Below are 23536 nucleotides of genomic sequence, written 5' to 3'. Positions count from 1 at the left end.
TTTGGAACCATTAGGCTGGGATCACACTGTGCAATTTCTTTGAGATCGAGCCGGCAGCACTAGGACCGTGCGGATTGCATTGCCATTAGAGACGAGCGAACTTACAGTAAATTCGATTCGTCACAAACTTCTCGGCTCGGCAGTTGATGACTTATCCTGCATAAATTAGTTCAGCTTTTCCGGTGCTCCGGTGGGCTGGAAAAGGTGGATACAGTCCTAGGAGACTCTTTCCTAGGACTGTATCTACCTTTTCCAGCCCACCGGAGCACTTGAAGGCTGAACTAATTTACGCAGGAAAAGTCATCAACTGCCGAGCTGAGAAGTTCGTGACGAATCGAATTTACTGTAAGTTCGCTCATCTCTAATTGCCATCCCCATAGACGGCAATGCATTTCTGGGTGGATCTTTTGGGAGATCTGCTCAGAGATGCATTGACATCTATGGGGATGGCAATGCAGTATATGAGGTCCTAGTGCCGCCGGCTTGATCTATGGCAGCAATTCTGCCCAGAGATTCCACAGTGTGAACCCACCCTTAGGGTCTATTAACATGGCGGAATTTCTGCTTGCAGAATTCCACCTCAAATTAAAGCCCATAGACTTCTATGGGATTCCGCACTCCCATTCAACATTCTGAAATTCCACCCATTCAAAGGTGACTGGACCTGTTGTGACCCTGTGGTGTCCAGTGTACAATGGACCACGTTGCTCCGTTGTTGGTCTCAGGAATGATGTGAATGCACCTTAAATCTAAAATGTTATTTAAAACAAAAGTTTAATCTCACATTCATATTTCCTTTCATCTGACCCCTACTTTTTGTTAATTTGCATACAGTAATTGGTAAGAAGTAGAGGGTTGGTAACCGAAAGATTGGACTACACAGTTTCTTTGTAGTCTGTTATCATGGAGACATATAGATCTACATAGCACCTACAGACATAAAACAAAAGGTGTTTTTGTTTGTTTTTTTAAAGGACTTTCAAAATAAAAAAGAAAGATACTTACCTAGTCAGATCCTTTGCAGCTGCCATTCCGATGGGTCCCGGTCCCCACTCTGATGTGTCAACCCTGCACCTCAACTTATGGATTGCTGAATTAACATTTTCTACAGGGTCGACAGGTCAGAGGAAGCAACAGGACTGAGAGCAGTCAGAACAGTAGCTGTGGGGAGATCAGGGCCGGTGAGTACACATAACGTGTGTGTTTTTGTGTGTGTGTGTGTGTGTGTTTGTGTTTTTAAGCACCCCAAGTTGATGTTGCCTACCTACACTTTTACACGCACATAATCCGCTGGGGGTTTTGATGCAGACCCACTGAAGTCAATGAGCAGCAACATAATCATTTTGCGGATAATCTGATGCAGAAAACCTAATTATCTACCTCGGTACCTAAAACTAAAGTTGCTTATTTTTTCATTTTAGGAGTAATGGAGCAACAAATAAAAATGTTTGTGACGGTGGAAGAAGTTCCCCCATCTGTGTTCCTGAAGACCCTACATGGACATGGCATCTCTATCTGTGTGTTCCCAAGATACCTGCTTCATGTCATCCGATACCGTCCGGTGGTTTCACACCTGTATGTGGACATAATTAGAGACGACTGTGACAAATCTGTATTCATACCGTACACCAGACACCACCGTCCTCCTGCATCACTCACACCACTGACTCAGTAATTACAAGCTATACTAGCGGCTTTTTGTGTACAGATTTGCTGGCTGGTCGCCCGCCCGCTGTAATGTGCGTGTTCTGTAATTAACACGCAGGTGGCGGTAAACATTATAGTCATTGTTGGGCTTGTTGTGCAAGTCATCTTCACCTCAGGCAGATGCAGACAAGTTCTCTGCAAACTAATAAGAACACTTCCTATACTGCCTGGGAAATAAGAACAAGCTAACCGATATGGCCCTACCATAAAGGGGTACTCCGCCCCTAGACATCTTATCCCCTATCCAAAGGATAAGGGATAAGATGTCAGATTGTGGGGGTCCTGCCGCTGGGGACCCCCGGGATCTCGGCTGCAGCACCCACCTGTTGCGGCTTCTGGCAGCGCTGGAGGCTCTCATCTTAACTCCTCATGACCACGGTGACGGGAGATCGTGACGCCACGCCCCGCCCCCTCAATGCAAGTCTATGGGAGGGGGCGTGCCGGCCGTCACACCCCCTCCCATAGACTTGCATTGAGGGGCAGGGCGTGACGTCACACAGGAGCGAAGTCATAACATCACGTCACCGTGGTCGGGAGTAGAGGTGCACCGAAATGGAAATTTCAGAACCGAAACCGAAATAAATAAAAAAATGTCCGGCCGAAACCGATACTGATACCGAAAATGACTTCTCCCCGTCTTCTGGTAAAATGCAGCGCTCCGCTCATTAGATTAGATTAGATTCCCGCACATTAGATTGCCAGCTCCCCCACATTAGGTCGGGAGTTCCCCCACAATAGTAGGCAGCTCCCCCACATTAGGTAGGGAGTTCCCCCACAATAGTAGGCAGCTCCCCCGCAATAGTAGGCAGCTCCCCCGCAATAGTAGGCAGTTTCCCCGCAATAGTAGGCAGCTCCCCCGCAATAGTAGGCAGCTCCCCCACATTAAGTCAGCATTTCCCCCACAATAGTAGGCAGCTCCCCCCAACAATAGTAGGCAGCTCCCCCCAACAATAGTAGGCAGCTCCCCCCAACAATAGTAGGCAGCTCCCCCCAACAATATTAGGCAGCTCCCCCCAACAATATTAGGCAGCTCCCCCCACATTTGTAGGCAGCTCCCCCCCACATTAGGTCAGCAGTTTCCCCACAATAGTAGGCAGGTTCCCCACAATAGTAGGCAGCTCCCCACCACAATATTAGGCAGCTTCCCCCAACAATATTAGGCAGCTACCCCCAACAATATTAGGCAGCTTCCCCCCCACAATATTAGGCAGCTCCCCCCCAACAATATTAGGCAGCTCCCCCCCAACAATATTAGGCAGCTCCCCCCCAACAATATTAGGCAGCTCCCCCCCAACAATATTAGGCAGCTCCCCCCCAACAATATTAGGCAGCTCCCCCCTACAATATTAGGCAGCTCCCCCCCCCCCCACAATATTAGGCAGCTCCCCCCCCCCCCACAATATTTGGCAGCTCCCTCCCAACAAGATTAGGCAGCTCCCCCCACATTTGTAGGCAGCTCCCCCCCAACAATATTAGGCAGCTCCCCCCCCCCACACAATATTACGCAGCTTCCCCCCCCACAATATTAGGCAGCTCCCCCCAACAATATTAGGCAGCTCGCCCCCAAACAATATTAGGCAGCTCCCCCCCAACAATATTAGGCAGCTCCCCCCCAACAATATTAGGCAGCTCCCCCCCCAACAATATTAGGCAGCTCCCCCCCCAACAATATTAGGCAGCTCCCCCCCAACAATATTAGGCAGCTCCCCCCCAACAATATTAGGCAGCTCCCCCCCAACAATATTAGGCAGCTCCCCCCCCCCTCACAATTTTAGGCAGCTCCCCCCACATTTGTAGGCAGCTCCCCCCCCCCAACAATATTAGGCAGCTCCCCCCACATTTGTAGGCAGCTCCCCCCCCCCCCAACAATATTAGGCAGCTCCCCCCCACATTAGGTCAGCAGTCAGTTCCCCCACAATAGTAGACAGCTTACCCCCCACCCCACAGACATATAGCTTCCAGCCATATACAGTGTATGGCTGGAGGCTGTATGTCTGTACTGCTGCCCCCACAGTGATCCGGTCACCGCTCCTCCGGCCCGGGGTCACATCTACTGCTATGGCCTATGGACCAGAGCAGTAGGTGCCGGGACCGGAGGAGCTGTGACCGGAACACTGAAGAAGATGACGCGGTCGCTTACCAGGCCCCGGCCAGCGCGCGTTCTCCTGCGACGATCCTGCGGTCCTCCTGCGTCTCTATGGTTGTACGCACGGGACGTCAGTGACGTCCCGTGCGTACGACCATAGAGGCGGAGAAGCGAGGGACCGAAGGAGGATCGCAGGAGGACGCCGGGGAATGGTGAGTGACCGGCGGACATCCTTATGTCCCGAAAAGATTTTTCGGGACACAGGGATAGGAATACTTCTTTTTATGTGCCCGGGCCGGCTCCCGTGTGTGGCTGCAGGCGGGGGCAGACCAGAGCATATAAAAACTAATACTGTATACTAAAAACCAGGGGGCCTCCAGCTGTTGTGAAACTACAACTCCCAGCATGCCTGGACAGACTTTGCCGGTCCAGGCATGCTGGGAGTTGTAGTTTTACAACAGCTGGAGGCCCCTTGGTTTTTAGTATACAGTATTAGTTTTTATATGCTCTGGTCGGCCCCCGCCTGCAGCCACACACGGGAGCCGGCCCGGGCACATACAAAGAAGTATTCCTATCCCGGAGAGCGCGCTCCCCCAGATGTTGCGATCGGTGCGGCCGGCCCCCCCTGCACCGCCCACGAGTGCCACTGCCACTGGCAGTGTTTGTAACTTGTGCTGTGGGCGGGCAGGGGAGGTGGGTCATTATCGGCACATTTTTTGTTGTTTCGGCATTTTGCCGAAATAGCTATTTTCGGCCGATACATATACATATATCGGTGCATCCCTAGTCGGGAGCCAAAGCCTCCAGCGTTTCCGGAAGCTGCAACGGGTGGGTGCTGCAGCCGAGATCCCAGGGGTCCCCATCGGCGGGACACCCGCGATCTGACATCTTATCCTTTGGATAGGGGATAAGATGTCTAGTGGCGGAGTACCCCTTTAAAGGGGTACTACGGTGGAAAACATTATTATTATTATTATTATTTTTTAAATCAACTGGTACCAGAAAGTCAAACAGATTTGTAAATCACTTCTATTAAAAAATCTTTTCCCTTCAAGTACTTTTTAGCAGCTGTGTGCTACAGAGGAAATTCTTTTATTTTTGTATTTCTTTTTAGTCTTGTCTTGTCTTGTCACAGAGGTGGGCACTTTATGAGATTAGCCCCTTACCTTCTACTTCTTACCAAATCACAATCACAGAATTGGGCACTATATGGCATTAGCCCCTCATCACAGTACCCTCAACATGTTACCACATTGCAGTCATGGGAGGGGCACCATATGGCATTAGCCCCTCATCACAGTACCCTCAACATGTTACCACATTGCAGTCACGGGAGGGGCACCATATGGCATTAGCCCCTCATCACAGTACCCTCAACATGTTACCACATTGCAGTCATGGGAGGGGCACCATATGGCATTAGCCCCTCATCACAGTACCCTCAACATGTTACCACATTGCAGTCATGGGAGGGGCACCATATGGCATTAGCCCCTCATCACAGTACCCTCAACATGTTACCACATTGCAATCAAGAGAGGGGCACCATATGGCATTAGCCCCTCATCACAGTACCCTCAACATGTTACCACATTGCAGTCATGGGAGGGGCACCATATGGCATTAGCCCCTCATCACAGTACCCTCAACATGTTACCACATTGCAGTCATGGGAGGGGCACCATATGGCATTAGCCCCTCATCACAGTACCCTCAACATGTTACCACATTGCAATCACGGGAGGGGCACCATATGGCATTAGCCACTTACTACAGTACCCTCAACATGTTACCACATTGCAGTCACGGGAGGGGCACCATATGGCATTAGCCCCTCATCACAGTACCCTCAACATCTTACCACATTGCAATCACGGGAGGGGCACCATATGGCATTAGCCACTTACTACAGTACCCTCAACATGTTACCACATTGCAGTCATGGGAGGGGCACCATATGGCATTAGCCCCTCATCACAGTACCCTCAACATGTTACCACATTGCAATCACGGGAGGGGCACCATATGGCATTAGCCACTTACTACAGTACCCTCAACATGTTACCACATTGCAGTCACGGGAGGGGCACCATATGGCATTAGCCCCTCATCACAGTACCCTCAACATGTTACCACATTGCAGTCACGGGAGGGGCACCATATGGCATTAGCCCCTCATCACAGTACCCTCAACATGTTACCACATTGCAATCACGGGAGGGGCACCATATGGCATTAGCCACTTACTACAGTACCCTCAACATGTTACCACATTGCAGTCACGGGAGGGGCACCATATGGCATTAGCCCCTCATCACAGTACCCTCAACATGTTACCACATTGCAGTCATGGGAGGGGCACCATATGGCATTAGCCCCTCATCACAGTACCCTCAACATGTTACCACATTGCAATCACGGGAGGGGCACCATATGGCATTAGCCACTTACTACAGTACCCTCAACATGTTACCACATTGCAGTCACGGGAGGGGCACCATATGGCATTAGCCCCTCATCACAGTACCCTCAACATGTTACCACATTGCAGTCATGGGAGGGGCACCATATGGCATTAGCCACTTGCTACAGTACCCTCAACATCTTAACACATCACATAAATGGGAACTATATGGTACCACAGTACCATCTATTACCACATTACAATCACAGATATGGGCACTATATGGCATTAGCCCTTTACCACAGCACATTCTACATCACAATCACATTGACCGTCACTATATGGCAATACCCGCTACATCTTCCAACATCTTTGGCTGTCCGGGCATGCTGGGAGTTGTAGTTTTGCAGCAGCTGGAGGCACCCTGCTTGGCAACCACTACTTTAAAGAGTAATCTGCACGCTGCAAATTTATCTGACAGTAATAAACAGCATATGACATCCATTCCCAAAGGCATATTATTTGCAAGTACAATATCGACTGTAAGAAAGGGATGAAGTTTTATATGTCCTGGAGACTGATGTGTTTCATTGTGATATGAATAGTGTAGCGCCATTCAGACGTCACTCAGGCTCTCCGTCGGATCAGCGCGGCCGCTTCACAAAGAAAAATATAATATTAATAAGTAATGTCATGTTCTGTGTGTAAAGCAAAACCCAGTAAAATAAAAGGGACTACCTAATACTGAATGGGTACAAATTATCCGCACATCACGCCGTACGTTGCGATTTTACTTGCATAAATTAACCTGTCAAATGACATTTCGTAGAGGTTTACTTCTCGTGTTCTCGCAGTAGGATCCAGTTTCCTTCTCATGTACAGTGAACCCTCAACTTACAATGGCCTCAACATACAATAGTTTCAACATACAATGGTCTTTTCTGGACCATTGTAACTTGAAACCAGACTCAACATACAATACTACAGACAGTCCAGATCTGTGAAATGTGTCAATACCCGGAAGAACTGACCAATCAGAATGGACATTTCACTGGTAAAACCCCTGTATTACTGAAGTGCATGCACTGACTGGCTGGTAGAGCCCCCTACAGTACAGGGAGGTTTTACATGTTCTGTACACTTTACCTGTGCCAGGATTACCTGCTCTTTTGGACACCAGGTGAGGGCGGCTCCATGTTACTTTGACCCTGAAGAAGCTCCTGTCCTCTACATAGACCAGCATTTTCCGACCAGGGTGCCTCCAGCTGTTGCAAAACTACAACTCCCAGCATGCCCGGACAGCCGAAGGCTGTCCGGGCATGCTGGGAGTTGTAGTTTTGCAACAGCTGGAGACACCCTGGTTGGGAAACACTGACAGACAGTGATTTACAACTTCCAGCAGATCTTTCTTACTTTTATATGTAAGGTTTTGCTTTATCTATATTAGTTATCTACTTATTTTTCTTTAATCCTCACTTTTTCCTATTTTTGGATGACATTTTGGTGGCTACAGAACCAATTACCAGGTTTCCATAGAGTTATGGTCTCAACGTACAATGGTCATCCTGGAACCGATTAAAGGGGTTATCCAGGAAAAAACTTTTTTTTTTTATATATATCAACTGGCTCCAGAAAGTTAAACAGATTTGTAAATTACTTCTATTAAAAAATCTTAATCCTTTCAGTACTTGTGACCTGCTGAAGTTAAGGTTGTTCTTTTCTGTCTAAGTGCTCTCTGATGACACGTGTCTCGGGAACCGCCCAGTCTAGAAGAGGTTTGCTATGGGGATTTGCTTCTAAACTGGGCGTTTCATGAGACACGTGTCATCAGAGAGCACTTGGACAGAAAAGAACAACCTTAACTTCAGAAGCTCATAAGTACTGAAAGGATTAAGATTTTTTAATAGAAGTAATTTACAAATCTGTTTAACTTTCTGGAACCAGTTGATCTAGAAAAAAAAAGTTTTTTCCTGGATAAACCCTTTAATATTGTAACTTGAGGGACCACTGTATAAGAAAACAACAGCCGCGACTTCCCACAGCAGACGATATGTGATCGCAACGTATCCGAAATACACAAAAACAACACAAACATGCCATAAAAGTAACGCATGTCATCTGTAGGATGTGGAGTCCGTGGATGCACTTACATGGTACAACCTTCAGGCCGTATTCACACAGCGGAAATACTGCTGCAGTCCCGTTGTTTTTTTTTTTTAAATGGGATTCTGCGGCATTGCGAACGGCAGAATTTGATTTCTCAATCTAATGGAACCCACTACAAAGTGACCTATTCAGGCGAAGTGATGTACTGTACTGTGTTAGGCTGCTTTCACACTATAAAATTCATCCGTTTTAAAGATCCGTTTGATGTTCCGTTATGAAAACCCTGAAAATCGCCCATTAAAAAATCCCATTATAGTCTATGGGATTTTTACATTATCCGTTTTAATCCATTATAGTCCGTTATTAATAACGGACGTTATTTTGTGACGGAAGATAGTAATGGAAGAAATAGTGCATGCAGTATTTCTTCCGTTCATTCTCCTGTCACAAAATAACGTCCGTTATTAATAACGGACTATAACGGATTAAAACGGATAATGTAAAAATCCCATAGACTATAATGGGATTTTCTAACGGACGTTTAATGGCCGATTTTCAGGGTTTTCATAACGGAACATCAAACGGATCTTTAAAACGGATGAATTTTATAGTGTGAAAGCAGCCCAAGTAAGAATTATTTTATGCAAGTCTGTCCAAATACATAGCAAAATCCTCACGTGTTCCATACGGATTGTGTTGCAGATTCACCTAGATCTCACTTTTCTTTTCTCCCTCCAGGCGGCAGCAGCTACATCATGAGTATTAGGGTGCGTTCACACGAGAGGATTTTTTTGCAGGTTTTCCGCTGCAAATTTGAAAGTGGGGGGCTCATCTCGGCTGTCCGCAGCAGATTTTCTGCGGTGGAATTTACCCTACGGAAAATCCGCCACAGTCCATACTGACTTCAACGGGGCTTGTAAATTACGCCGCTGAAAATCTGCTGCGGACAGCCGAGATGAGCTCGCCCACTTTCAAATTGGCAGCGGAAAACCCGCAAAAAAATCAGCTCATGTGAACGTACCCTTAATATATATCACCCACACTTCCACTGCACACATTTATATATACAGCCTTTCACATGGTTATTTATTTACATTTCGTCTTGTTTCATTCATTCATTCATACAAGTTCCTTGGCGATCCCAGATTCTTAACACATTCATTCTTCTTGTTCCATCTATTACACACAGTCCGGGACACTGCCCGGCTTGAACATGGCCTCCGTGACTTAATTTACTATATACACGCATGCGCATCGCTTGCCCATGAGTGTTATGTCGCGCGCGATATCCGAAAGCACAGTGAGTGTGCGCGGACCGCGATATGTAGCTCCGTTGCCTAGCAACGAGTTATGCTGTCCTGTGATTGGCTGCACTCCGGCTGGTCTGCAGAATCCCTTACAGCCATGTACACACACACGGCGTCGGGAAATGGCCGCCATTGCAACGGACTGGTGAGTGTTTGATCACATGGAGTGTTCCCCCTGATTGCTTTTAAAGTTTTAGCACCTGGTTATGTTATTAACACTGTATACTGTATCGGTCAAAATGTATATACTGTACAGCACTGTATCACCTAGTAACATTATTGTGCACTGTATACCACCTGTTTTGTTAATTTCATATGTAACTGCATCAGTATTTTTATTCATTGGGCACTAAATTGTTTTTTTGATTGTACCCCATATAAATATGGGAAGAGTGTGTCACTTTGTATGCTTGAAAATGACCGTGGTGACTGTCGAAACGTTGTATCCTACCATGAGGCAATAAACCTTTACTTTGCTGTGTATCACTGCTGCTGCCAGTGACCCGGGCTGCGATTGGGCCCGCTTGCACCCGCTACACCACTACATCCTATGGTGTGCTGCTCCTTTCTTCAGTTGGAACTATATATATATAATTTTTTTTTACTCTCTGGTGAGTGCCGCCCCCCTTAAGGCCCCTTTCACACTGCCTTCTTCCTGGCGGCAGCAGCTATATCAAGAGTAACAAAATATATATATGTGTGTGTGTATATATTTTTATGCCTTTAACGTCTGTTATCTGGATGGGGCACAACTGATCCCAACAGATCAATTTAGGCTGGGTTCACACCACGTTTTTGCAATACAGTTGAAGCCAGATGTCCCCGTGCACCAAGCTCCTTCATTAGCATGTTTACAATACCGAGAATATTGGCAGAACGGTGGCACAATGCTGATGACATAGTAACAGTCAACTAGATAAAACATCACCAAAAATTCTAAAAAAAAAAAAAAAAAAAAAAAAAACATGCGCAACGTAAAAACTTAATTTAAAAAACAGGTCATTTTCTAATGACACAGTCCCTTTAATGTACTACAGCTTGAGATTTATTTATATTACAAAATTGTTAATAAACTAAAGTAGAATCCATAAGACAGTGCCAAGCTTTAAGGAGCCACTCCAAGTCCTAGTTAGACTATTATTAAATCAATAATTGTGATATAGTTGAAACAAGGCAGCCTATTGTGTGCTCAGCGTCATGCATTATTAAAGACATAAGGACGTCTATGGGAAAGAAAAAAAAACAGGAGTCTGAAATCTAAACATGAGTTTGGTGATGGAAAGCAACATCGGTACTAAAGCTAGCGCTAACCTCTGCACTCTATTCCTTCTGAGCTATACAGCAAAGCACCCACACTGACAAGAGGGAACCTTATACAAAGGTGCTTTTATCTCCAACGTGTTTCACCAGATTCCCAAGATTTCATCAGGGGGACATAGAATATCAGTGGTATTGTTTGTGCGAGTGGCAGTGGTCTTGACTATGGCACCTTTCTCTATTGGATGTATATAAATCCATACTTCCTAATACCATGAATGCGGTTACATATGTGCCTGGTTAGTCAAGTGTTGTTTATGAATGCTCATATGCCAGAAGTTTTCCCAGGAATTACACATGCAATGAACAGATTGTGAGAACTTACATCATATAAACATTACTCATACTTCGTGCTACTTAATACACAGGATTCAGGATATTTTTTTGCTAGTCTGGATATGATTCAGCTATTCACAAACTCTAAAATCTACTGCCTTCCTTAATGTATACTTTCTCCAAAATAATTTTGATAGAACAAAATGCATCTTGGCAAAATACTACATCTGGTTTACAGTCTTTCAAGCATTAACCTGATCATCTGATGACGAATGGTGTAAACTAAATCTTCTTATGTTCAATATATATATATATATATATATATATATATATATATATATATATATATATATATATACACACATACCGGCCCTATTTTGTACACAGGGTCACCTTCAGGGAGTACAGCCAATACCCCAGTAAGGGGCCGGGCTCAGGTGCAGGGGCTCTCATCAGTTTTGACATTCTCCTGACATCCTCTGCACTGCACTCACTGAGAGCAGCGGCGGCGGAGGCTGCGGGCACTGACGAGTGACGTCAGGAGAGTCACTCGTCACTGCTGGCAGCCGCCGCAGCTCAGTCTCTCAGTGAGTGCAGTGCAGAGGATGTCAGGAGAACGTCAAAACCGATGAGAGCCCCTGCACCTGAGCCTGCTGGTCAGGTAGAAGAACAACAGGGGAAGGAAGGAAGGAAGGAAGGGGAAAAGTGACAGGGCATGATGTGGGGTTGATTTGGCACAGGGGGAATTAACTGGCACAAGGGGAATAAAGTGACACAGGGGGATAAAAGGGGAATGAAATGGCATGGGGGTGGTTAAGATTGGGGTGATGAATTTGCAGAGGATAATAGAGGGGGAATGAAATGGCATAGGGGGAACCAAACTGAAATGATGTGGCACAGGGAGTAAAGAAGGGATGATTTGGCACAGGGGGAATAAAGTGGCACAGGAGGTTCAAGGGGGAATGACATAGTATTGGAGGGATCAAGAGAGGGAATAAAATGGCATGGGGGATGGTGATAAGGGGTGATTAAATGGCACTGGGAGATTCTACTGTAATATTGCTTTTTATCGTGTCTTATAGGCAATTACGTTCTGGAGTGAGTACAGTACAGTATTTTGTTGTTTAGGAAAAATTTTTAGCCTTTTTTTCCGCCCAATAAGGCACATCTCTCAATAACCGACACTTACTTTTTTCCCGCTTTTGTCCGCTTATAAAATAAATAAATAAATAAATATATATATATATATATATATATTTTTTTTTTTGGAATGTAAACAGCAATCTAAACTAGCCTTGGAAACAAGCCTTATATATTTGTGTGTACTGCTGTACATGGCCCTCCTTAGTATCCCCAAACAGGCTGACCACTGCTACATTATACCGGTCAGCAATTAAACCATTATGCAAAGAATAAACACATTGGTAAAATAAAAAAAAGCTAACATAGTGAAATAAAAATTCCTCATCAAACATAAGTGGGTGATTTCGGTTTGACACAGGAAGATGTGGAAATGCTGTTACATTACTGATATGTCTCAGCACTATTAATAACCAGTCACACTAGGATATTTTTACACTTGTCTTCACACAGGTGACATTTTCACATATCTGAAGATTTCTCACATGTGCTGAAATACCAGCTACCATTACATAATAGGAGACTCTGCAGGGGGTGCTCCCTGATCTTTTTAACACTTCTTTCTGTTATATCGCCCATTGATGATGTGAACCCTGTGGTCTACATTTTTTTTAGGTTCTATAGTTTCCTCTAGTTCACTAGACCTAGAAACAACCAAGAAAAACACATATTTAAAGACCTTCTGTGCTTTATGTAAGAGCCCCTTAAGAAAACTAAAGCTTCTTTTCTTCCTGATCCCTTTAAGTAGTGGTACTTAAAGAAGGATTCCGGAAAAACTTTTTATTTATTTATTTTTTTATAAATGCGCAGGCTGCCTGCTTTAACAAAAAAAAACAAAAAAAAAACCTGTACTTACCTCCCGCACTCCCCCGTAGCCTACAGTATCATGATGCCAAGCCTCCACCAAGCTTTACTTTCTAGTGTTGGGGGTCAATACTGAAGTGATTGGCTGAGCGCCATTGTGCCGTATTGACCCCCAGCACTAGTAAGTGGATACTAGAAGCTACAAGGGAGCAAGGAAGGTTGGCTGAGCGGCAATGTGCTGTATTGACCACTAGTACTAGTATTGGATTTCCTATGGCAGGTTGTAGTAGGCGTCTTATCAAAGCAGAACTAATCTGCACCCTTGATCGCATCTTGGGGTAAATAGATAGGGGGTCGAATTAGATCCTGAGGTAACCATGCATGATGCCTGACCATCTAGATCAGTGGTCTCCAAACTGTGGACCTCCAGATGTTGCAAAACCACAACTACCAGTATGCTGGTAGTTGTGGTTTTGCAACATCTGGAGGTCCACAATTTGAAGATCACTGATCTAGATGCTTCCATTTGCATTAACATAGGCCTTATCATATAGCTGGCAGGGGAGAAACCTTTGACTTTGGTCGCTGACTGATATGGAAAGGACTTGACTCCTGAGGCTGCTCCATATATCCTTAAAGCTTGTGCACCCTACGAATACAGCACAGAGCAGTAATGGGTTCAAAAGTTTGTTTGGATTTAGTGGATGCATGGAATGGCCTTCTGGCAGAAGTAGTAGCTGTAAATACACTGAAAAAGTTTAAGAATGCATGGGATAGGCATAAAGCTATCCTTCATATAAGATAGAGATAGGTATAAGGCTATCCTTCATATAAGATAGAGATAGGTATAAGGCTATCCTTCATATAAGATAGGGATAAGTATAAGGCTATCCTTCATATAAGATAGGGATAGACATAAGGCTATCCTTCATATAAGATAGGGATAAGTATAAGGCTATTCTTCATATAAGATAGAGCTAGGTATAAGGCTATCCTTCATATAAGATAGAGATAGGTATAAGGCTATCCTTCATATAAGATAGGGATAAGTATAAGGCTATCCTTCATATAAGATAGGGATAGACATAAGGCTATCCTTCATATAAGATAGGGATAAGTATAAGGCTATTCTTCATATAAGATAGAGCTAGGTATAAGGCTATCCTTCATATAAGATAGGGATAGACATAATGCTATCCTTCATATAAGATAGGGATAGGTATAAGGCTATCCTTCATATAAGATAGGGATAGGTATAAGGCTATCCTTCATATAAGATAGAGACAGGTATAAGGCTATCCTTCATATAAGATAGGGATAGGTATAAGGTTATCCTTCATATAAGATAGGGATAGACATAAGGCTATCCTTCATATAAGATAGGGATAGGTATAAGGCTATCCTTCATATAAGATAGGGATAGGTATAAGGCTATCCTTCATATAAGATAGAGACAGGTATAAGGCTATCCTTCATATAAGATAGGGATAGACATAAGGCTATCCTTCATATAAGATAGAAATAGGTATAAGGCTATCCTTCATATAAGATAGAGATAGGCATAAGGCTATTCTTCATATAAGATAGGGATAGGTATAAGGCTATCCTTCATATAAGATAGGGATAGGAATAAGGCTATTCTTCATATAAGATAGGGATAGGTATAAGGCTATCCTTCATATAAGATAGAGATAGGTATAAGGCTATCCTTCATATAAGATAGGGATAGGAATAAGGTTATTCTTCATATAAGATAGAGATAGGTATAAGGCTATCCTTCATATAAGATAGAGATAGGTATAAGGCTATCCTTCATATAAGATAGAGATAGGCATAAGGCTATCCTTCATACAAGATAGAGATGGGTATAAGGCTATCCTTCATATAAGATAGAGATGGGTATAAGGCTATCCTTTATATAAGATAGAGATGGGTATAAGGCTATCCTTTATATAAGATAGAGATGGGTATAAGGCTATCCTTCATATAAGATAGAGATGGGTATAAGGCTATCCTTTATATAAGATAGAGATGGGTATAAGGCTATCCTTTATATAAGATAGGGAAAAGGACTATTCATAGTATTCAGGATATTGGGCAGACTAGATGGGCCGGATGGTTCTTATCTGTTGACACAGTATGTTTCCATGTAAACTTATCTGTTTTTTTGTTTTCTTCCCAGAAACAGTGCCACTATAATCAACTGGCAGTGCTTGGTATTGCAGCAATTCTTTTCTTCAAATCCCTGATGAGTAAACGAAGATCATCTCTGACTAGGAGGACATGACGTATTTGTGTCATACTTATTGCAGCTGAATAATGAAATCTCAACCTGCGCAGAGTTGCAGAAGTGATGAAACCTTGACACTCCGCACCTTTATCAATTCAGTAAGAGCGTCCAGAAATAAGGGGAATAAAATGCTGAGACTTACTTGCACTGGGCATGGAAGTACTTTATTAAATTCTGCAGCAGGTCCACTCCTTTCTTGATCTTGATTTCATTGACTTTCAGCAGGTACTGTCAAAACACAAAACATTCCATTGTTTAAGGTTTCTTCCAAAATGAGAAAAATCTTGTTCCATTTCATCAACCCTGAAGGATGATTACAAGCGACAAGCGGGAGATGGGGACCCATTGTCACACGCATGAATGTGCAATATTGTTATGAAACAAACCAGTCTGCCAGTTCTCTGTATTACCTGGGCAACCGTGGCTCGAATAAAAGAGGAAACGCGCCATTTAAAAACTATACCGCTATGCTAAAGGACGCGATGAACCCGGCGCTGAGGAAACTAGAACATCTTGTTTCTGTTCTTTCTCTCGGTCGGTAAGATAACATCACTTTTATAGGAAGTTCAAAGACTAACACAGTATTAATAATGGTATCCTGTGGCTTTTGTGCTGCTGTGAAACAAAAGGCTGAAGCTATACAGAATAATGTGGTGCTGGCATATAGTGATGTCCTAACTCCCATATGTCCTTGGTTGTAGGGACAGGCACTATTTTACACCCAAAAACATCTGTCCCTGTTTACGTAGCAGACAGATCTTTATAATGTTCTTCATTAAGGGGCTCTAACAAACTCTTTGTAGATTTCTTCTGTATAGGGTTTGCACTGGTCTAGAAGAACGTGAGCCATATGGTAAATAGGGTGTTTACTGGTAAAGTGTCGATGAAGGTTGTGAAAGTGGATGCATCAAAGCAAAAATCACAGTACGTTCAGACAAGCGGATTTTCCACGCATATTTTGCTGAGGATCCGCCACTGAAGGACCTCTATATGCTGCCTTTACATGTGCCTGCTCGGAGCGGCAATATGCCGCTACGAGCAGACACACTGCGATGTGCGAGTGGCTGTGCGCATGCGCATTATACGCGCACATCGCGGCAGCTCTCGGCTTTGCTCATTGAGCAGGGGGAGCGGCCGCGATGTGTGTGAGTACACCGCGCATGCGCGGCGACTCGCACTTCGCTTCAGTGTGTCTGCACGTAGCGGAGTATGGCCGCTCCGAGCAGGCACATGTAAAGGCACCAGAGGTCCTTCAGCGGCGGATCTGCAGCGTAAAATAAGCTGTAAATCTGCTCGTCTGAACATACCCTTATAAGAAGATTTCAGCACTCACTAAGTCGGATGTAATAATGGTAGTCTGTATTCACATCTGATCATGATACTGGTAGAAAGGTGGTACCCAGCACTCCCCAATGTTGCAAAATAGTGCAGATTTATTAATCCATATCACGGTACAGGGACGCGTTTCATGCCTTCCATAGGGAGACAGCTGAGGAAGCCACATATGCCAAAACGTGTCTCTCTACTGTAATATGGATTAATAAATCTTTACTATTTTGTAACATTGGTGAGTGCTGGGTAAAATTTTTACTAGTGACTTATCTTCATCTTGTGCACCACCATAATATATACGGAAGTGCCAACATACCTCCTATAATGAATGATACTGGTAGAAACTGGACGTGTTTCGGTAGAGCAGACCTCACTCAGCTGTCAGCTGAAGGGCTAAGGCGAAACAGGTCCTTCAAAGCCAGTACAAACCCTATACAAAAGTCATCTTCTATAAAAAAAAAAAAAAGCATGTTCAATGTTTTTTTAAGGGGGTCTATCTGCTACGTAAACAGGGACAGATGTTTTGGGGTGTAAAATGTAAAATCTCATTAATGTCAATTTACGTAAAAAAAATTTGCCCAAAAAAGGGCCATGTGACTACTTTATGGCTAAAGAAAGTGATGACAAAGTGGCAAGAGAGCTCCAGGACCTTCCGGACCTCCCTGAGGTGAAACAATCCGTTCTTTTACCTCACACATCTGCAGCTGAAAGAATCTTCGCTCTTTTTCCATCTCCTCCGCTATTTCAGCACCGCTGATCTCTGTACGAATCATCCCGTGTAACCTTGCATGTTCCTTCTTTTCTTTTTCTATTTTAGTTCTGAATAGAGAAAATAGAAAAACTCTTACTACAAACGCAACAACCTCATGACCGCAATTCATAAAACAGGGACACTTTGAAGTGGTCCAATCACCTGCATCGTGGTCTACAATGAGAATTCGGGAACATGTACTATAAACAGACAGATGAATTAAAGGTTCACTACCGAGTAATATAAAAAAGGAACAATGGCCGATGAGCGAGTCTGCTGCGCTGTGGTTTTCTAGCATGACTCACTTTGGTCTGAACATCAAATCCTTGGTGCTTTATAAAGGCCTTTACAAAGCAACCCGAGTAAGAGATAAGGAAGATCAAAACATGGTGGAGAGGTCTGTGGGAATACGTTGGCTGTATACATTAAATGAAAGATCGCCCAACATGCGGCCAACCATATTGTGTATGGAGGTGTCCTGACTGTCCCCTGACGGCAGATATCAGAAGGGTGAATTTTAACACGCCAGTCCTTTAGTTCTCAAGGGGGATAAGCCCCCACCAGAGGTTCACCAACCACATAACAATAACACGAGAGAATCCAGGTTTTCCAGGGCAGTATAAATAGCATCACACTCTCTAAGCAAAGTTCATATTTATTTTTCTTCTGACATGCCCGTCCTCCTGACCGACTGCATACTCATGCACGCCCAGTCAAGCACACACGTGGTTTCAATGGAAAGAAGGAAGTAAGCCGCTGCCAGACACCTCTAGTTGAAACTGAACAAGACCATTCTTTCTTTCACTCATCTCTCATTGGGACAGTTGAGACATTCCCATACACGTTAAATGAACCCACTAATATATATATTTGATTAAAGTCCTATACATATCTATGGGACTTACACTACATCTCCTGATCTAGTTCCTTTCAGGAAGGCAGTTGCAGAGGGTATTTAGTGGATGGAATATGTGATTGGGTTAGAAGGTTGGGATAGGAGGACGAGAGCGCCATTGTTGCTAGTAGGTTTAAGTAGGAAGACTGGGCAATGCCAGGTACTCAGCTAGATTATCTAATAAATATGTGTACATTTGGGGAATTTTACAGGCGGTGTGTGTTCAGGCTGCTAGAGAACATGCAACAAAGGCGAAAAAAAAAAATAGAAAAACAGAAACACAGCCGCACATCCACCATTTGTATTTTGATCTACTTGCTTCTCAGCATAATTTCAAAAACGAACAGGTTGTTCGTATATATTTGATCCAAAAGGAAAAGCCCACTCCCCACGTCAAGGCCACCTAGTCATAGTGGGAACAACCACTGCCTTCACAACACCAAGCCCACAGGGGGGGATGACCCGGAGGCCAGGCAGCCCCACTGCTACCCAAACAAGTCGCTGACTCCAGGCCACTCCACCCCAGAGACAAAGCATCACAGCAACAAAGGCCGCCACAGAGCACCACACCAGTGTGAACACCTACCTAACATGTGCTCCCCGCCAGAGGGCTGGGAAAATGCTAGGAGGAAACCCATATGCAGTCTCCTGCTAATAAAGACTAAGTGGCCTTGACATGGCGAGTGGGATTGTACTTTTTGATCAAAATGTATACTAACAACCTGTTTTATTTATTTATTTATTTTTATTATGCTGAGGCTATGCTTCTCTATTTTTGTTATACAACAATGGTGCATGGTGGTAAAATAAAGGACCAACATGTTGATAGCAAGATGGCAGCCACTGGCTTTGCTGCAAAGGATAGTTTACAAGCACAGTAAAGCAATCGTCAGATACCTGAAATGTCGGCCATAAGTAAATATATAAAAGAAAAGGATCAATAACACAGATAACGATAAGAAAGATTAGATTTTACGCAATGACCCTATTTTATAAACTCTTTAATTCTCCAGGAAACCAATAGATGAATTCTGGGATTTGCTTTATTTGTCATTTTAATTAGGTTTCATCCTGATAGTCTTACACATACAGACACAGGCTTCCAAAAGGAAGAAAGGCAAATGTAGCACATGAGGGAATTAAAGGGTTATTAGTCACTTTCTGACCCATTACATGTGTCTACTGAGCTGTGATGTTAACTGGTCCCTGGTGTGTAAGTATAGGGTCATATTTCGGTCATGCACTTTTTTTTTTTTTTAAACAAAAAAATACAATATGGGTCGGTTGCGTATTGGACTAAATTAAACATTAAAAAAAAAGGAACCTAAAGCAAAGAAAACATACTGCAACCTGCAAATTGTCCGGTCATTGTCAATGCAAATTATATTCAACTTCTAATGATGTATAGTCATTTTATAAGATGGGAATACCCCTCTAACACTGTTTATTATTGGCCCGGTCAGACATATATCCAGCTTTTCCTTGCTTTTAATTGTTGGTGTTCGCTATTAGACCTGGTTTTTCCTAGTTGTTGAACAAAGTTTATTATGGGTTAAAAGTAGGCAAGAATAACAGTGGCACTCACCCTTAGTGCACAATATCCAACTTCTTCATTATAACAACATGCAGGTTAAAGGACACAAACACAGGAGGGGGTCGGAGTAAATCGGGCTGTAACCTGCATGTCGATATAATGAAGAAGTTAGATACTGTGAATCAAGGGTGAGTGCCGCTGTCATTGTTGTCTACTGTTAAAGGGTTTCTCCGGTGGAAAACTTGTTTTTAAATCAACTGGTGCCAGAAAGTTAAACAGATTTGTAAATTATTCACATAGAAGGTAGTGCGGCACTGCGTGAGTGTACTGGATTTGAGATGGCAGGTAGGAGTTGGTGTAGCTGTAATGCCTCAGGTGGTGCTCAGATAATGCAAGCAAAGTTCATAGTATCCGTGAAGAGAAATGAAAATATCGTCCTGGCAGGACGAAGCACACCAAGTGTGCAAAACTAGAGCTCGGTCGCCACCACTTGTCCCCCCACTCCCCTCTCTTCTGTACCCCGCATGTGAGTATGTCTCAATAAAGAAGACCCTGCAGCCACACTGGTGAGTGCCGATATTTTCATTTCTCTTCACGGATACTATGAGATTTGTAAATTACTTCTATTTAATATTAATCCTTCCAGTAACTTATTTTATTTTTGGAACACAGACCTCTCTGCTGACATCACGAGCACAGTGCTCTCTGCTGACATCTCTGTCCATTTTAAGAACTGTCCAGAGTAGGAGAAAATCCCCATAGAAAACATATCCTGCTCTGGACAGTTCCTAAAATGGACAGAGATGTCAGCAGAGAGCCCTGTGCTCGTAATGTCAGCAGAGAGCTCTGTGTTCCAAAAAGAAAAGAATTTCCTCTGTAGTATTCAGGAGCTAATAAGTACTGGAAAGATTAAGATATTTTAATAGAAGTAATTTACAAATCGGTTTAACTTTCTGGTACAAGTTGATTTAAAAAAAAGTTTTCCACCAGAGTACCCCTTTAACTCATCGTGAAAGTCCACCTGATTTCTGACGGGAGACCAACACCATCTAAAGCCAATGAAGACCAGGGTATATGGATGCATTTGCGAAATGACAGGATTCCGCTGGATAGCGCAAGAAATGGTAAAAAGCCCACATACATTCCTATGCCAGCAGGTCACTGGAGTACATATGTATTAAAATTTAAAATTTGATAAATTCAGCGCCCCCAAGCAGCGCATCTGCTAACCATGGCCCCTGGAAGCACAAGAAGCCAGCGCTGACAATGTGAATATGTTGCAAATTTAAATGCTCGTTTTGGTGTGAGTCAATGCGCAAAATTTTAAATAAATATAAAAAATAAAAAAAGCCTTTTTGCAGCTGCATGCCAGATGATAAATTCGCCCCTTTATGTTTTAATCTGTTTTAATTGAAAAACTTTAAGAACGTACAAATATGTAATGATTGGAGGGTTCTCAGATTGTTTTACCCTCTAAAAGTGAGAGAACAATGAAAGTACCGGTATATTCTGAGATCTAGATTTACTGCCCCTTGACCTATTCTTGGGAACTACAAAAATAAAGAGCTTGTCTGAATAACCAGGAAAAGGATGAGAGACGTGAGGGAAGTAATCCATCGTGCCTAGTCCTTTGTATTCTGAAAATCTGCTATCTCTTCCTGCTTTATAAATGGATGCCGATAGATCAGTTAACATTTTCTTGGTAACAGGTCCCCTTTAAATGGGTTATCCAGGAAAAAAACTTTTTTTTATATATATATCAACTGGCTCCAGAAAGTTAAACAGATTTGTAAATTACTTCTATAAAAAAAATCTTAATCCTTCCAGTACATATGAGCTTCTGAAGTTAAGGTTGTTCTTTTCTGTCTAAGTGCTCTCCGATGACATGTGTCTCGGGAACCGCCCAGTTTAGAAGCAAATCCCCATAGAAAACCTCTTCTAAACTGGGAGGTTCCCGAGACACGTGTCATCAGAGAGCACAGAAAAGAACAACAAGTTTTTTCCTGGATAACCCCTTTAAGGCTCCTTTAGAAGTCCTGCTAAAATAGGACAGGACAGTGGTCTCCAAACTGTGGACCTCCAGCTGTTGCAAACCTACAACTTCCAGCATGCCCGGACAGCCAACGGCTGTCCGGGCATGCTGGGAGTTGTAGTTTTGCAACAGCTGTTGGTCCACAGTTTGGAGACCACTGCCCTAATAAGATGGGGGTATGTGAGGGATATTCGCATATAACCCCCAAAGACGGGGAGACAACATACGGACGTCAGGATGAATGGCCCCCTTTCCCTTAGTGACTTCGATATACCATCGGAAATGGACTTACACTTTCGTTTCATAGTCTTTCCAGGCTTTATCGAAAGGCTTCTTCAAGTCCTGCAACACAATGTGATGGGGCCGAGTCATAAAGAGTCACAAATGTTACACTACATTGCATATAAAACAAACAAGCTATATGTCATACGGCGGGTAAAATAAGTATTGAACACGTCACCATTTTTCTCAATAAAATATATTAAAGGAGAACTCCGGAATATAAAAATTGTCCCCCATACTGCCGGCAGTAAAAAAAATAAAGATGTACATACCTTCCTCCGCTCCCCCGGGGCCTCCGGTAACCGGCTCCGGTCTCTGCCGCAATCCTCTTCCTGGTTGCCGGTGGTCGGATGAATCATACTGCGCTCAGCCAATCACCAGCCGCAGTGAAGTCCCGGCCGGCGATAGGCTGAGCGGCAGTGTGACGTTTTCGGCCCCGGCAGCAGGTGCCGGTGTAGTGAAGAATTTTGTGTCCTGAAGCGTTCTCACACTGCCGCTCAGCCGAGTCGGGACTTCACTGCGTCCGGTGATTGGCTGAGCACAGTAGGATTCATCAGACCACCGGCAACCAGGAAGAGGATCACGGTGGAGACCGGAGCCGGTTACCAGAGGCCCCGGGGGAGGGGAGGAATGTATGTACATCTTTATTTTTTTTACTGCCAGAAGTATGGGGGACAATTTATTATATTCCGGAGTTCTCCTTTAATATAGGTGTATATATACACACACATTAACCCAAGAAACCCATACATACAAAAAGACCAAAACAAATTAACTCAATTATGTTTAATAATGGGAAATGACACAGGGGAAAAAAAAGTATTGAACGCATGAAGAAAGGGAGGTGCAAAAATGCACGGAAAGCCAAGACTACAGCTGAAATCTGTAATTAAAAAGCAATCCAGCCCTTTGTCAGAGCAAATTAATATCAGCTGGCTCAGTCCCAACCGATGGCTACAAAAAGGCCGAGGTGTCACACAAGACACATCTCGTGATGGGTAAAAGCAAAAGAGCTGTCTCAGGACCTTCACAACTTAATTGTTGCGAAACATAACAATGGCGTTGGTTACCATTGATTTAAAGGAGTCCACAGACAGTCCGCAATAGTGTCAGATTTGCGGACTGTCCGCGGACCCTTTCAAATGAGTGGTAGAGTAACTCGCAGCGGAAAATCCGCTGCTAGTTACTAGCGTTTGAACGCACCCTGAAGCTGGTTAAAAGCTTGGTGCAAAACGTGTGGAAAAGCCAATGAAATACTGGAAGAATATAGTGG

At 43.7% G+C, this 23536-nt stretch overlaps 1 protein-coding gene across 7 annotated transcripts in view; it reads right to left on the bottom strand.

Moving 5' to 3' along the window:
* The window catches only part of ASAP2 (ArfGAP with SH3 domain, ankyrin repeat and PH domain 2), a 241633-nt gene that overhangs the window by 100466 nt on the left and 117631 nt on the right, over window positions 1-23536 (bottom strand). For all 7 annotated transcript variants that reach the window (XM_056564140.1, XM_056564144.1, XM_056564142.1 and 4 more), the window contains 3 exons: window positions 22274-22323; window positions 17459-17588; window positions 15580-15665 (listed from right to left, as the gene is read on the bottom strand). In XM_056564140.1, the coding sequence (XP_056420115.1) occupies window positions 15580-15665; window positions 17459-17588; window positions 22274-22323 (266 nt within the window). The remainder of the gene's footprint in view (window positions 1-15579; window positions 15666-17458; window positions 17589-22273; window positions 22324-23536) is intronic.

This window comes from Hyla sarda, chromosome 3 (assembly GCF_029499605.1).
Source record: "Hyla sarda isolate aHylSar1 chromosome 3, aHylSar1.hap1, whole genome shotgun sequence".
In the NCBI taxonomy this organism is placed as follows: Eukaryota; Metazoa; Chordata; class Amphibia; order Anura; family Hylidae; genus Hyla; species Hyla sarda.
This window is presented reverse-complemented; position numbering and strand designations above follow the sequence as displayed.